At 40.6% G+C, this 17,614-nt stretch overlaps 1 protein-coding gene across 2 annotated transcripts in view; it reads left to right on the forward strand.

The window, feature by feature from the left end:
• The window catches only part of LOC144509159 (myosin-9-like), a 169,074-nt gene that overhangs the window by 29,277 nt on the left and 122,183 nt on the right, over window positions 1-17,614 (forward strand). For both annotated transcript variants that reach the window (XM_078237578.1, XM_078237579.1), the window contains exon 2: window positions 13,096-13,446. In XM_078237578.1, coding sequence (XP_078093704.1) covers window positions 13,114-13,446 — 333 coding nt within the window. In that variant the 5' untranslated portion in view covers window positions 13,096-13,113. The remainder of the gene's footprint in view (window positions 1-13,095; window positions 13,447-17,614) is intronic.

Genomic DNA, 17,614 nt, shown 5'->3' on the forward strand with positions numbered 1-17,614 from the left:
AAACTTCATGATCAAAGTAATTGGACTAGCAGTATATTAAATTTACTGTTTGAGATTGTAGTTATTAGTGGAATACGGCTACCAGTATTTGGTCTAAAAGAGGATTCTCCTGCCATTCACCGGAATCATGCTGCATTTGTATTGTAATCCAAGTATTTGCAATATTGCTTACAGATAATATTGCTGTACAATGCCTAAGTACAGCTGTTGTTTTGACCAGAGAAATGTTGTGCATTTCATTTTTGTAGAGCCCCCACCCCGGGGGCGTTAAGTATTTAGTGTAGCAAAAAGGAGGACTGAAAATTGGAAACTAGTCTTACTATATGAATATCTTCGAGTGCAGAAATTTGTATCTGAGATCCACCATTCTTTTCACTGTACTAAGAGAGTGAGTACATGGAAAGATTCCTAAGCTATGTCAAGTCAAATTTCCTAATACACAATGGCCATAACAGATTAATAGAGTAATTTAAAAACATTTAGAAACAACTGTTTCAAATTTATTCCTAGCTGAAATATGCATTTGAGCAAAAACTAGTTATTAGACTAGACTTGTGTAATCTTGTGATCAATTCACAGTAAGCTTAAAGTGGCAAATGAATGAGAGTAATCTAAATTTCTGTTGCTTTGCGTAATTGTTTGCTGCGCACCAGGTAAAATGTACTTTTGGCTGCACTGGTCACGCTTGCATGTTTATTAATATTGGAGAAAAAACACATTCATTTCAGGGCAAACAAAATCATGTTGCAACTTGAACCTAATTTTGATATTTACATTCAGTTTAAAGTTTTCGGGATATTTAGAGATCAGGATATTAATGTATTTTAAATGTGAAAGCTTTTGTTATAAGATTGTTGGTGAGTGTACATTAACCGAGATCACATTTCCATTTATAGTACTTAAAACTTTCTATTATGAGATTTTAAAGATCAGAACCGAAAATACATGTTGGCTGATAACGTTGAATTTATTTTGGTCTGTCAAGGCCATGGAAGCCATGATGTGGAGATGCCAGCGTTGGACTGGGGTAAACACAGTAAGAAGTCTCACAACACCAGGTTAAAGTCCAACAGGTTTATTTGGTAGCACAAGCCTAGCTTTTGGAACGCTGCCCCTTCAGGTAAATGGTAGTTCTGTTCACAAACAGGGCATATAAAGACACAAACTCAATTTCCAAAATAATGGTTGGAATGCGAGTCTTTACAGGTAATCAAGTCTTAAAGGTACAGACAATGAGTGGAGAGAGGGTTATGCACAGGTTAAAGAGATGTGTATTGTCTCCAGCCAGGATAATTAGTGAGATTTAAATCTCTCAAACACACCTCACAAATCACACAAACACAAGGGGTCACAAGTTCAAGGTAAGGGGGGCAAGGTTCAATACAGATATGTGGGGGACGTATTTTACAGAGGGTGATGGGAGCCTGGAATGCACTACCAAGCAAGGTGGTTGAGGCAGACACGATAGGATCATTTAAGACTTATCTAGATAGCCACATGAACAGACTGGGAATAGAGGGATACAAACGGATGGTCTAGTTAGGAACACATGATTGGTGTAGGCTTGGAGGGCTGAAGGGCCTGTTCCTGTGATGTATTCTTTATTCTTTGTTTGTTCTTTGTTAACTCTCTCCACTCACATTGTCTGTACCTTTAAGACTTGATTACCTGTAAAGACTCGCATTCCAACCATTATTTTGTAAATTGAGTTTGTCTTTATATGCCCTGTTTGTGAACAGAACTCCCACTCACTTGATGAAGGGGCAGCGCTTCGAAAACTAGTGGCTTGTGCTGCCAAATAAACCTGTTGGACTTTAACCTGGTGTTGTGGGACTTCTTACAAGGTCATGGAACCCATTGGAGTTTGAATCTCCCAAGTTATTGAAAGGAATGAATGTGGAGTTTCTGTTTGAGGATTGGGCACTTGATTTTACAATTAACTTGGTTCAGTTCTAGCTTCTGTTAGGTGGTGTGCTTGAGTTCACTCTAGGACTTGAGCACATAATCCAGACTTGAATCAGTTATGCCAGTTATGTCAATAGTTTATGGTTGCCCTGTAATAGACCTCCATTTTACCCACCTTTGTTGATCTATCCCCTGCAATACTCAAGTCTTAAAAAAAAAAGTGCCTGTCTCTTTTTAAATTTTTCAATTGACCAAGTGAGGGAGTGTTCCAGATTGCCATTACCCTTTGTCTCAGATTGTCATTGCCACTGATACCCACCTGAACTGCCTTGCTCAAATTGAATTACCCCTTGATTTGGACTCTCATTTGAAGGAAATAGTTTAGAATCATTAAAGAATTATAGCATTAAAAAGAACCCATTCAGCCCATCATCTTTACCAGCTGAGAAAAAGCCATCCAGCCTAATGCCATTTTCCAGCTCTTGTTCCATAGCCTTGTTATGGTTTCAAGTTCATATCCATAAATGTGATGAGAACTTCTGCCGCCACCATTTTTTTTTTCAAGCAGTGAGTTCCAGATCTCCATCTGGATGAAAACTTTCTCCTCAACTGCCCCCTAATTCCTCTCCCAACTCCTAGATTAAGGGAATTGTGTTCTTATTCACTAGCTAGGTCCCTCAGTTTTATATACAAATTAAAATTTTCACTCCGTCTTGACTACAAAAGTCAGTCCTGGTCTATCCAATCATTCCTCATAGCTAAAGTTCTCCATTCCTGGCAACATCCTTGTAAGTCTCTTGTGTACCCACCAGTGTGGTCATATCCTTCTCTTGATGTGACCAGAATATATGTAGTACGCTTGGCTGTGGCCTAACTGGTGTTTTATGTGGTTCCAACAAAAAACTCCCAGCTGTTATATTCTATGCTGTTTTAATCGCCCTAACTATCTGTCCTGCTACCTTCAGGGATTTATGGGCATGCACTCTATAAAATTCCTCTGCACTTCTCAATATCCTAGCAATTATTTCCCACTGCAAATGCGTTATTGTGCCCTCTTCTTGATTGAATTTCCGGTCTATAGATAACTTCCTGCAGTCAACAGCTCTTCTCATAGTTAATCATGCAACCAATTTTTGTATCATCTTCAAAGCTCTTGATCATGGCCCCTTTATTTTAAGTCTAAATAATTGATAAAATACCACACACAATATGGGACCCAGAATAAACCCTGCAGGAACTCCAATATAAACAGCTGTCCAGTCACAAAAGCATTTGACAGCTATTACCTTTTGTTTTCTACTCTTGACTCCATTTTGGATCCAACTTGTCACTTTGGATCCTCTGGGCTTTTACTGTTGTGACTCGTGTCATGTCGGACCATGTCCAAAGTCTTGGTAAAATCCAAAAAGACTACATGAAAGTGCAGTTGTTTAAGGAGATATTCAATTTCTCTCAACTAAAAAATATTCCAGAGAGGAAGAAAGATTGTAAGAGGGGACAAAACATCCATGGCTAAGCAAGGAAGTTAAAGACAACATAAAGACAAAAACTAAAGCAAAGAATATTGCAAAGGCCAGTGGCAGACTGGAAGATTGGAAGCTTTTAAAGATCATCAAAGGGTCGCTAAAGTAATAAAAAGATCAAAGGTAAATTGTGAAATAAAACTAGCACAAAATCTAAGAGTTTAAGTTTAATGTCACAAGTGGGCTTGCATTAATACTGCAATGAAGTTACTGGAAAATCCCAAGTCACCACATTCCGGTACCTGTTTGGGTACACCGAGGAAGAATTTATCATGGCCAGTGCACCTAATCAGCCCATCTTTCTGACTGGGAGAAAACTGGAGCACCCGGAGGAAACCCATGCGAACACGGGGAGAACGTGCAGACTGCGCACAGCCATTGACCCAAGCCAGCAATCGAGCCCGGGCCCCTGGCGCTGAGACAGCAGGGCTAACCACTGTCAGTGTGCTGCCCGAAGGACAGCAAAAGCTTCTAAAGTCTATAAAAGGGAAAAGAGTAGCTAAAGTGAATGTTGGTCCCTTGGAGGATGAAACTGGGAGTTGATAGTGGGGAACACAGAAATGGAGGTGATAAATCAATATTTTGCCTCAGTTTTCACAGTGGAGGACGCTAGTATCATCCCAATAGTAACAATAATAGAGGAAATAGAAAGGGAAGAACTTGGAGCAATCATCATCAATAGGGAAATAGCACTCAAAGTATTGGGACTGAAGGCAGACCTGATGGCCCACATCCTAGCATATTAAAGGAAATGGCAACAGAGATAGTGGATCCATCGGTTAAAGTATTCCCAAATTCCTTGGATGCACGAATGGTTCTAGTGGATTGGCAAAATGCTAATGTAACACCCTTATTCAAAAAGGGAGGGAGGTAGAAAGTAGGAAACTAAAGACTAGTTAGTTTAACATTTGTTGGGAAACTGTTAGAATCCATTATTAAGAAAGTAATAACAGGACACTTGGAAAGTCAAAATGCAATCCATCGGAGTCGTCATGGTTTTATGAAGGATAAATCATGTTTGACTAATTTGTCAGAGTTCTTAGAAGATGTAACCAGCCAAGTGGATAATGGGGTTTCGGTAGATGTAGTATATCTGGACTTCAGGGAGGTGTTTGATAAGGTGCTGCACAGCAAGTTAATACACAAGGTACGATCACATGGGATTAGGGGTAATTTATTAGATTGTCAGTTAGCCAGTCTTCTATCCAATGTGGAGATGCTGGCATTGGACTGGGGTAAACACAGTAAGAGTTTTAACAACAGGCTAAAGTCCAACAGATTTATTTGGTATCAAATGCCATTAGCTTTCGGAGCGCTGCTCCTTCGTCAGATGGAGTGGAAATCTGCTCTCGAACAGGGCACAGAGACACAAAATCAAGTTACAGAATACTGATTAGAATGCGAATCTCTACAACCAACCAGGTCTTAAAGATACAGACAATGTGAGTGGAGGGGGCATTAAGCACAGGTTAAAGAGATGTGTATTGTCTCCAGACAGGACAGCCATTGGCTATGCCCTGTTTGAGAACAGATTTCCACTCCATCTGACGAAGGAGTAACTGACAGAAGGCAGAGTGTCAGGATAAATGCATTTTTTTCTGGTTGGCAAGATGTAACTGGTGGGATGCCACAAGGTTTGATCCTTGGGGCCCCAACTATTAACAATCTAGATTCATGACTTGGATGCAGGGATAGAAGGTATTTTAGCCAATTTGAGATATATAAGATGATAAAAGGTATTGACAAAGTAGACGTAGAGTGGATACTTTCTCTTGTGGGGTAATCTAGAACAAGGAGTCATAGTTTCAGGATAAGGGGCAGTAGATCTAAAACAGAAATGAGGAGAAATTACTTCTCAAAGGGTCATGAATCTGTGAAATTCACTACCCCAGAGTGTGGTGGACGCCGGGACATTGAGTAAATTTGAGGAGATAAAACAGATGTTTAATTAGTAATGGGTTAAAGGGATATGGAGAACAGACAGGAAAGTGAACACAACAGCACAGGAACAGGCCCTTCGACCCACCAAGCCTGTGCCGATCACATGGTCCTATCTTGACCAACCGCCTGTATCCGACTATTTCCCACCTGTTCTTGTGTCTATCCAGATAAGTCTTAAATGTTGCTAACATGTTTGCCTCAACCACCTCACTTAGCAATACATTCCAGGCCCCCACCATCCTCTGTGTATAAAAAAAAAACCTTGCCCTGTACATCTCTACTGAACCTTTCCCTCCCTTACCTTGAACTCGTGCCCTTTGTAATTGTCATTTCTGCCCTGGGAAAAAGTGGAGTTGAAACCGAGACAAGATCAGCCATGATTCTATTGAATGGCGACGGAGCAGACCTGAGGGGCTGAATTGCTTACTCCTACTCCTAGTTCTTATGTTCTCATGATACCCTCATTGTTCCTGCTCGTCACCTGCTCATTACCTTTGCAAACATGTCTTCATAAAGTCTTGGTGTTTGATTAATGTGTGCTTTCCTAAGTGACAATTAATGCAGGCCTTCAAATTGTTTTCAATAATTTTACCCACCAACATGTTTAGCCTCACTTACCTGTATTTACATGGTCCGTTGGTTTCTGCCTTTTTTCTTTTCACTGATTAAATCTTATAAATCATCTTACACCAAGTAGGAACCTCTTATTTTTTTCATAAACTACATGGGATACAAGCCTAGATTATGCAACCCTTCCAGTATATCCTTCCTCTGATCCAGTGCCCAAAACTGAATTGTAGCTAACCAGAGCTTTACACAGTTGTATCATAACTTCCATCCCGATGTATTCCCACCCCTTGAAATAAAGGCTAAATTTCCACTAGCCCTATTCGTTATGTTATGTCTCCTAGGTATTTTTCTGTACATGGACCCTAAACCTCTGCTCTGCAGTTCCTAACTTGCCATTCAGAAAATACTCTCTAATTTAGATCAAACTGGATGGCCCCTCACTTTCCCAGATAGAACTTCACCGAGCACCGTTTTGTCTACTCAATCAAGCAGTGTCCTTTTGGGGAGATGGAGACATTGTGGTAATGTCACTGCTCTAATAATCCAAAGGCCCAAGCCGATGATCTGGAGCCATTGGTTCAAATTCACCATGGCAGGCTGGTGGAGTTTAAATTCAATTAATAAAATTGAAAGCTAGTCTCGGTAATGGTGACCATGAAACTATCATTGGTTCATTAATGTCCTTCAGGGAAGGAAATCTGCGATCCTTGCCTTTTTGGCTTACATCTCCTGTACATCTCAAGATGACACCAGAGCGAGGCAACTTCTTGCAAGCTGTGCCAGCATACCTTCTAATTCTATCTTTTACTCTTGTTCTATGCTTCTAAAACTTTATTCTAACACTCTCAAGCTCTGTCGCAATGCTCTAATTCAATCTCTTTCTTTCTCTACATCCTAGCTATGACTAATACTTTCCTTCCCTATGTACGGTATGCTTTGTATAACGCACAAAAAAACAATACTTTTCACTATTTCAATACATGTGACAATAATCAAATTGAACATGTGACCCTCAGTAATGTAGTTGACTCTTAACTGCCCTCTAAAATGGCCTAACCTGCCACTCAGTTCAAAGGCAATTGGAGATGGGCAATAACTGCTGATCTTGCCAGGAATATCCACATTTCATCAAAGAATGAAAGAATTCTTGTACTGCCATCTGCAAAAGTGACTGAACACTTGATGTTGTTTGGAAACTTGGATATATATGGTACGCCAATCCTTCATCAAAGTGATCAACAAAATGCAAAGCTCAGCCCCTAATACAGATCCTTGAGGGTCACTGTTAGATACATCCTACCCATTATCATTATTGTCTGTTCCCTACTACATAATCAATGTTAAAAGTGTTGCCTTAAATTTCATATGCTTTCAGTTTTGCTAAGTCACTTGTGTGAAAGCTTGGATGTCTTTTGGAAGTCAATATAAATGTCATTCTTAGAAACTCCTTTATATAGCACAATAGCGAAGATGTAAAAATAATACTATGTTGATTAGACATGTTAGACAAATTAGACATTTGTCCTTTACAAATCCATGCTGGCTGTCATTCATGTTTGTGCAAATGTTCAGTTGCTACCCAGTAATTTCTAGTAGGATCTTTATTTTCTTTCTTGCACCTGATGTAACTAAATTCAAAGTGCTTCAGTGCACTTGGCCTCAAACCAGATTTGGGAACTATTAAAGTATGCTGGAAGTTAAGTACCTGAAATTGTACAGCCTACCAGCAGAGTCCTGGTGAACTTATTGTTGCTTGTCTAGCTGGGACCATTTCCCCAGTGATTGCATTGGTTTATAAGGATATCTGGAGCAAATGAGAAGAACCCTGGTTCATAAATTGACTAAAACCTCAGTATAGTACTGAGGGAGTGCTGCATTAGTGGAGGTACCATGTTACTTCAGCCCGGAAAAGTTGACATGGCCTAGAATATAAACTAATGCTATGTGAAAACAGATGCAACAGGTGTTAGTTTGTAATTTGAGCTCTAAGCAAACAAAACATTGCTTTATTACTGGGGGAAATTAGCCATAAATAAACAAAGCTGGAAAGGAGATAATAAATGTTGAAGTGCTCCCTTAAAATATATAGAACATAGAACAGTACAGCACAGAACAGGCCCTTCAGCCCACTATGTTGTGCCGAGCTTTATCTGAAACCAAGATCAAGCTATCCCACTCCCTATCATCCTGGTGTGCTCCATGTGCCTATCCAATAACCGCTTAAATGTTCCTAAAGTGTCTGACTCCACTATCACTGCAGGCAGTCCATTCCACACCCCAACCACTCTCTGCATAAAGAACCTACCTCTGATATCCTTCCTATATCTCCCACCATGAACCCTATAGTTATGCCCCCTAGTTACCACTCCATTCACCCGAGGAAATAGTCTTTGAACGTTCACTCGATCTATCCCCTTCATCATTTTATAAACCTCTATTAAGTCTCCCCTCAACCTCCTCCGCTCCAGAGAGAACAGCCCTAGCTCCCTCAACCTTTCCTCATAAGACCTACCCTCCAAACCAGGCAGCATCCTGGTAAATCTCCTCTGCACTCTCTCCAATGCTTCCACATCCTTCTTATAGTGAGGTGACCAGAACTGCACACAATATTCCAAATGTGGTCTCACCAAGGTCCTGTACAGTTGCAGCATAACCCCACGGCTCTTAAACTCCAACCCCCTGTTAATAAAAGCTAACACACTATAGGCTTTCTTCACTGCTCTATCCACTTGAGTGGCAACCTTCAGAGATCTGTGGATATGAACCCCAAGATCTCTCTGTTCCTCCACATTCCTCAGAACCCTACCTTTGACCCTGTAATCCACATTTAAATTAGTCCTACCAAAATGAATCACCTCACATTTATCAGGGTTAAACTCCATCTGCCATTTTTCAGCCCAGCTTTGCATCCTATCTGTCTCTTTGCAGTCTACAACAGCCCTTCACCTCATCCACTACTCCACCAATCTTGGTGTCATCAGCAAATTTACTGATCCACCCTTCAGCCCCCTCCTCTAAGTCATTAATAAAAATCACAAATAGCAATATATTTGGTGCTTTTTGCAAATATCCTAACTATAAGCTTGCAAAGTTCTCCTTCTCAGACCTCTAAGAAAGTTGAGGGAGAAGCTAGGGAATTATAAATCTTTTGGCTTAATATCTGTGTTGGGAAATTGCTGGAGTTCATACTTAAAGATAGGGTGATTAAACATGTTTAAAAATTTCAGCTGAGAGAGAACCAGTGTGGACTTATCAAGGGTTAGGTCATGCCTGCCGAATCTGAATGTTTTTGAAGAGGTGATTAAAGTAGTGGACAGCAAAATGTATTGGATGGACTTCCAGAAAACATTTAAGAAAATCCCTCAAACAGCTAGCTAAATTTGAAGCTCATTGGATTGAAATGAGATTATTGACCTGCTTAGGGAACTGGTTGAGTGGAAGGAGATAATGAGCAGGTACTGTGATTAGCAGGATGTTAACAAGTGGTGTCCCACAAGGATTGGTGTTTAGGCCTCAACAATTTAGTATATTTATTAACAACTTAAATGTCAACCACATCCAAATTTGTCTAATACAAAGATGGGTGGTGGAAGCAGATTAGATGGGAAAGTAAAATTACAAAGTGATACTAATAAATTAAGTGAATGTTTAAAACTGTGGTAAATGAATTTCAATGGAGACCAATGCGAGGTTATTATGTTGGAGATAGGATAGAACGGGGTATTTTCTAAACGGTGAGAAGCAATGTACAGTATAGGTCCAATGAGACATGGTGCTTCAGGAATGCAGATCATTAAAATATTTTTAGAGGGTCAGAAATCAACCTTCACCTCTTTAGACCTCATTACAGCATTTGACCAAGTGTGGCATTAAATTCAAGTCAGTGGGAATTAAGGACTCCATTGGTTGAAGACATGCTTAGCACAAAGAAAAATGATTTTAGTAGTTGAAGGCCAATTATCTCGGCTCCAGGATGTTGCTGCAGGAGTCCCTCGAGGCACTGTCTTGGGCCCAACCACCTTCTACAACTTTTTCAATGACCTCCCCTCCACCTTGGGGTCAGAAGTGGGAATGCTGCTGATTGTTCAATGTTCAGTTCCATTCCCAAGTCCTCAGATAACCAAGTACTCTTGTCTGTATGCAGCAAGTCAGGAACAGCATTCAGGTCAGGTTGATAGGTGGCGAGCAATAATTGTGCCATGCAAGTACCAGGCAATGACTCTACCATGAGTGAATCTAATCTTGACGTTTAATAGCATCACCATTGCTAATTTCTCCCACCATTTAATAATCTGGGAGTTACCACTCACCAGAAACCTAATTGGACCAGTCTCTCTCTCTCTGGCTACAAGAGCAGATCATAGGCTGGGAATTTTGTGACAAATGATTCACCTGACTCCACAACCATTCTACCGTCTAGTACAAATCAGGAGTGCGATGGAATAATTCCCATTTGTCTGGATGAGTGCAATTTGAGATGTTTGACACCTTCTAGACACAGTGGATTGTTTGATTAACATTTGGTTGAGGCCTAAACACCAATCCTTGTGGGACACCACTAGTTACATCCTGCTTATTACAGTACCTGCTCATTATCTCCTTCCACTCAACCAATTCCCTAAGGTCAATAATCTCATTTCAATCCAATGAGCTTCAACTTTAGCTAGTGGTTTCTGAGGAGGGATTTTCTCAAATGTTTTCTGGAAGTCCATCCAAATACATTTCGTTGTCCACTACTTTAATCGCCTCTTAAAAACATTCAGATTCAGCAGGCATGACCCAACTCTTGACAAATCCATACTGATTCTCTCTCAGCTGAAAATTCTGAACATGTTTAATCACCCTATCTTTAAGGATGAACTCTAGCAATTTCCCAACACAAATATTAGGCCAAAGGATTTATAATTCCCTAGTTTCCCCCTCAACTTTCTTAAATAGAGGTGTGATAAGGAGAACTTTAAAAGCTTATTGTTAGTATATTTGCAAAGAAAAGCACCAAATATTTTACGGGTGCAGAAACCCAAATTTATTCCCTCTGCCACCTCACAGTAACAATTTATACCATTTACAAGAAATGCTGTAGTCGAGACTGTTTTGACAACACTTCCCAAACATGCAATCTCTGCTGCCTAGAGGGTTGGAGTGGCAGGTGATCATGAACTTCATACCAGTTATGCACCATCCTTGCTTGGAAATATCACCATTTCTTCATTGTCACCATATCAAAATCCTGCAACACTCTCCCTATGAGCACTCAAAATGCATTTACCACATTATAAACCCCATAGACACTGATAACTTTTAAAAGTCATGAATTTCTCAGTGACCTGTTGTGTGATCTTCTGAACAAGATTGTGTTTTAAGGCTTTCACCAAACACACTAAAATTAGTAGAGACCAAACGTTACTTGGGTAACTAATACCCTAACCTACAGATAAGGTATCTGTACTGACGCAACTGAAAACTCCACAACATGTTTATACGTTACGGCACATTCTCAGCAAATACATCGTCCTATTCTTAAAGTCCCAAATTGGGACACAATTTTTAAAAAAAAGTTAAGATGGAGGAGAAATGTCACAGTTTAAAGTTGTTGAACTCAGTGAGTCTTGAGGGCTATAAGGTTTCTAATCGGAAGATGAGGTGCTGCCCCTCCAGTTTTCTGGAGCATTGCAGCAGGCATGTGGACATGAGTGCAAGATGCTGAGTTGGAATAGCGAGCAACAAGAAGGTTGGGGTCATGCTTAAGGGATGGGTGAAGATGTTCCGCAAAGTGATTAACCAGTCTGCATTCAGTCTCCCCAAGGAGACCCCCTTGGGATCTTCTATGTTTCAATAAGATCACCCCTCATTTGTCTCAACTTCAATCGCATAGGCCCAACCTGTTCGACCTTTCTTTATAAACCCCTCATCCCAGGAATGAGTTGCATGAACCTTCTCTGAACTGCTAGTGCAATTATATCCTTTTTTGAATAAAGAGACCAAATCTTACACAGTATTCCACATTGTGATTCATGTACCAGGACACCCAGATCCCTCTGTACAATCAGGCACTGCAGTCTCTCCAAGTAAATAGTATACTGATTCTTCCTGCCAAAAGTTCACATTTTCCCACTTTATACTTCATCTACCAATTTTTTTGCCCACACACACAAAACTATCTAAATCCCTTTGCAGGCACTCTAATTCCTCTTGACAACATTGATAATTTTAACTACCAGACATTTGGTCCCTTCATCCAAGTCATTGATGTACATTGTAAATAGTTAAGGCCCTAACATTAATCCTAATGGCATTCCATGAATTACAACTTGCCAATGTGAAAAGACCCTTCTAACCCTACTTGCTGCTTCCTGTTAGCTAACCAATTCTTTATTGTGCTAATATGTTACCCCCTACACCGCATGCTCTTATCTTATGAAGTGATCTTTAATGTGGTACCTATCAAATGCCTTTTAGAAATCCAAGTACACCACATCTCTAGGTTCCCCTTTATCGGCTTTGCTTATTACTTCCTCAATCAATTAATAAATTAGTTCAACATGATTTCTCTTTTGCACAATCATATTTGCTCTGCTTGATTATGATTTTCTAAGTATCTTGCTATAGCCTCCTTAATCACAATTTCAGATGTTAGGCTAACTGGCCTATAGTTTCCTACTCCCTGTCTCCATAGAGCACCTACAGTTCAAAGAGGCCATCAGGCCCATCGAGTCTGCACTGACTCTCCAAAAGTGCATCTTGCCAGGCCCAATCCCAGTAACCCCACGCATTTGCCATGGCTAATCCACCTAACCTGCACATCTTTTGTGCGTGCGTCCGCGTGCGTCCGTCCGTCCAAGTACCTGGAGGGAAACCACGGAGAACTCCACACAGTCACCCAAGGCTGGAATCGAACCTGGGTCCCTGGTGCTGAGTTAGCAGTTCTAGCCACTGTGCCACCCTTTTTTGAAGAAAGATGCTACATTTGCTATTTTCTAATTTGCTTGGACACTTTCGTAATTGAAAGGAATTTTGCAAGATTATAACAATGCCTCAACTATCTCTTTAGCTCCTTTTTAGTCAGTTCAAGAAATTTTCATTTTTTGTCTTCCCATTAGCACACATTTGTCTCGTATTCTTCCATGAATAACCTGACCTTTTTTTAAAATTGCAGGTCTCTAGTTCAGTCATAATGGCTCAACGGGATGCAGAGCGATATCTCTATGTGGACAAAAATCTCATCAATAACCCATTGACACAGGCTGACTGGGCAGCAAAAAAACTGGTGTGGGTACCCTCAGATCGTCATGGGTTTGAGGCTGCCAGTCTCAAAGAGGAAATTGGCGATGAGGCAGTACTTGAGTTGGTGGAAAATGGCAAAAAAGTCAAAGTCAACAAGGATGACATCCAGAAGATGAACCCACCCAAGTTCTCCAAGGTGGAAGACATGGCAGAGCTGACTTGTTTGAATGAGGCTTCTGTACTGCACAATTTGAAAGAACGTTACTACTCAGGGCTAATCTATGTAAGTATTTTTACTGTAATATTAATTTTGTCAATTCTTATGACTTTTTGTTCATTGTGATTAACTTTGTCATCTGTATTTATTTTTCATTCTGTATTCTAAATGTATCTGATTTATGAGCATACAAGAAAGGAAAAAAGAACATTGATGTCAAGCTTATTTTATTCTCAGTGAAACAGTCGCCATCAAAGGACAAGGGAATTGGAACTCTTATGCTGAAAAATGTAAATTGAATGCCCATTTCTTCAAGTGATAAGATTCTGTCCAAATGGACTGCTTATTTGAGTTAGATTGGTAGATCATTGGTAGGTCATCAGTACAAGATTAGGGGGAAAAAACAGCCCAGTTTAGAAAAAAAACTTGGCTAATTTCTTTCCAACCCCCGAAAGCAATTAAGCAAGCTGCATGGTGATTGGTATCACGAGTCTCAGTTAACCCAGCTACCTTCTGTAACACAAGATGTCTTCCACTATCAGCAACTTGTTAAGCTCCCTTTTAAAGGAACACAGCAAATCCACATTTGCTCCACAAGCTAGCAACCCATTTGCAGGGTATTACAGATAGCAGTACTTCCCGGCACCTAATCCACCTCTGCTTTTATAACTTGTAAGAGCAGATGTAGACCATTCAACCCTTTGAGCTTGCTCCCCCAACCAATAAGACCATGGCTGATCTTTCACCTCAACTCCACCTTCTGGCACTGTGCCCATGCCCCTTCATTCCTGTTGATCTCTGCCTGGAATATACTCAGTAAGAAGTTTAACAACACCAGGTTAAAGTCCAACAGGTTTGTTTGGTAGCAAAAGCCACACAAGCTTTCGGAGCTGCAAGCCCCTTCAGGTGAGTGGGAATTCTGTTCACAAACAGAGCATATAAAGACACAAACTCAATTTACATGAATAATGGTTGGAATGCGAATACTTACAACTAATCAAGTCTTTAAGAAACAAAACAACATGAGTGGAGAGAGCATCAAGACAGGCTAAAAAGATGTGTATTGTCTCCAGACAAGACAGCCAGTGAAACTCTGTGGGGGTTACAAATAGTGGGACATGAACCCAATATCCTGGTTGAGGCCGTCCTCGTGTGTGCGGAACTTGGCTATCAGTTTCTGCTCAGCGACTCTGCGCCGTCGTGTGTCGCGAAGGCTGCCTTGGAGAACGGTCACGGGCATTCGGCCTCTGATATTCGGGTAAGCGTTCTCCAAGGCGGCCTTCGCGACACACGACGGCGCAGAGTCGCTGAGCAGAAACTGATAGCCAAGTTCCGCACACACGAGGACGGCCTCAACCAGGATATTGGGTTCATGTCCCACTATTTGTAACCCCCACAGAGTTTCACTGGCTGTCTTGTCTGGAGCCAATACACATCTTTTTAGCCTGTCTTGATGCTCTCTCCACTCATGTTGTTTTGTTTCTTAAAGACTTGATTAGTTGTAAGTATTCGCATTCCAACCATTATTCATGTAAATTGAGTTTGTGTCTTTATATGCTCTGTTTGTGAACAGAATTCCCACTCACCTGAAGAAGGGGCTTGCAGCTCCGAAAGCTTGTGTGGCTTTTGCTACCAAATAAACCTGTTGGACTTTAACCTGGTGTTGTTAAACCTCTTACTGTGCTTACCCCAGTCCAACGCCGGCATCTCCACATCTGGAATATACTCGACAACTGAGCATCCTCAGCATGCTCGGTAGAGAATTCCAAAGACACTCAATCCTTTAAGTGAAAAAAAATTCTCCTTGGTTCTAAATGGCTCACTGTTCTGAAACTGACCCCTAGTTCCAAACTTCCTGGCCAAGGAAATGTCCTTCCCCAACATCCTTCTTGTCAAGCCCCTTCGCAATTTCATATGTTTTGATGAAAAACTCTTCTCATTCTTAACTAATCTTGTACTGATGACCCTGGTCATCCTCTATCAATCTAAATCAAATAAGCTCTCCATTTGGGCTGCATCTTATTATTTTAAAGAAATTGGTTACAATCTTCAATCTACATTTTTGTTTTGGTGTAAACAACCCCAATTCCCTTGTCCTTTCATGATAAATGAGGGTTCCCAAACTGGGTATCGATCAAGTAGCTCTTCCTGTGTTTTGATATCCTTTGCCGTATAAGGGCGCCAAAACTTACTTTGTGTGGGTGAACCAAAGCCTTTTGAAAGATGTATTTAACTGTCCCATCAATAAACCCCAACAAAGATCATAAGAAATAGGGACTGAAGTAGGCCATTCAGCACATCAAGCCTGCCCTGCTGTTCAACAAGATGGCTGATTTGATTGTACCCGTACCCAGTTACTTGCCTGTCCCCATAACTCATAACTTCCTTGTCAATTAAAAATTTGTCTAACTTAGTCTTGAGTATATTCAATAACCCAATCTCCGCTGCTCTTTGGAAGAGAATTCTAAAAAGATGAACAACACTCGAGCGAAGAAATTGCTCTTCATCTGTCTTAAATTCGAGATCATTTTGTTAGTGTCCCCAGTTCTAGATTCCCCCACGAATCAGAACCGCCCTCCCCCAGCATACAGCCTTTCAAGCCTCTCAGAATCTTTTATGTTTCAATGAGATCACTTCGCATTCTTTTAAAACTCCAATGAATATAAGCCTATACTGCTCAGCCTTGCCTCATATAACAATCCCTTTACCCCAGGGATCAGCTTAGAGAACCTTCTCTAAATTGCTTCCAATGCAAGTATGTCTTTCCTTGGTTAAGGAGACCAAATTGTGTAGAGGCACTCTGGATGTGGCCTTACCAATGTCCTGTACATGCATAGCAAGATTTCCCTACTTTTATACTCCACCCCCTTTGCAATAAAAACAAGCATTCTATTTGCTGCCTTAATTACTTGCTGTACCTGCATGGTTTTTTTTGTGATGCATGCACAAGGGCATCAAGATCCCCCTCTACTGCAGCATTCTGCAATCTCTCCATTTTAAATGTTCTAGTTTTCTATTCTTGCCAAAAGTGAACAACCTCACGTTTTCCTACATTATACTTCCATCTGTGTACTACTTCTGTCAATTTCTGCCCACTTACTTAACCTATCAATATCCCTTTGCAGACTTATTGTATCCTCCTCACAACTTGCTTTCCTACCTATCATTTGTATCATCATCAAATCTGGCTGTACTAGCCTGTCCCTTCCAAGTCATTGGGGAGGTGGTGATGTAGTAGTATTGTCACTGGACTAGTTATTCAGAGACCCAAGGTAATGCTCCGGGGACCCGTGTTCAAATCCCAACGGGGCAGATGGTAAAAGTCTAATGAAACCATTGTTGATTGTCATTAAAAACCCATTTGGTTCACTTGAGGGAAGAAAATATACCATCCTTACATACCTAGTATGGCCTGTATGTGATTCCAGATCCATAGCAATATGGTTGACGCTTAAACATCCTCTGAAATGGCCTAGCAAGCCACCCTGATCAAGGGCAATTAGGGATGGGCAACAAATGCTGGCCCAGCAAGTGACTCCTACATTCCATGAATGAATTTTAAAACAAAAACACATTGTCAATTGTTGAGGCCTCAGCGTTGATCCTCATGATGTCCACTGGTTGGTTTGCCAGTCTGAAAATCCCAACTCTCACCCCGACATAATTTACATAGCAGCATTTAAGTAACCTTATGGAGCAATTTATCGAATACCTTTTGGAAATCTAAAATAGCCTGTTCCCTAGTAGTTTTCGATGTATTGTTTTAAGAAACAATCCTGATTGCATTCTATGAGCTCATCCTCCAGACTACTTTTATCAATTTGGTCCATCCAACCGTTATGAAAATTAAATTATTGCAGTACCTTTCTTACAAGCCGCCATTATTTCTTGATTCACACTCTATCGTGTAGCTATTGTTGGGTCCTATAAACGACCTCCCCCCAGTCACTTTGTTCATTTGCATTTTCTTATCTTTACCCAAACTGATTCTACTTTTAAGCCTCTGAACCAAGATAATTTCTCTCCACTGTAGATATCATCCTTTATTAACAGAACCAACACAGCTCCTTTCCCTTTCTTCCTGTCCTTCTGAAACGATACATGCCCTTGAATGTCAGGGTCCCAATCTTGGTCACTTTGCTATCATGTCTCTGTATTGGCTACCATATGATATTTATTTTTTGTGCTATCAATTCATTCATCTTGTTGTGAATGTTGTGTGCACTTGGATAAA

This window comes from Mustelus asterias, chromosome 21, assembly GCF_964213995.1.
Source record: "Mustelus asterias chromosome 21, sMusAst1.hap1.1, whole genome shotgun sequence".
NCBI classification, from domain to species: domain Eukaryota; kingdom Metazoa; phylum Chordata; class Chondrichthyes; order Carcharhiniformes; family Triakidae; genus Mustelus; species Mustelus asterias.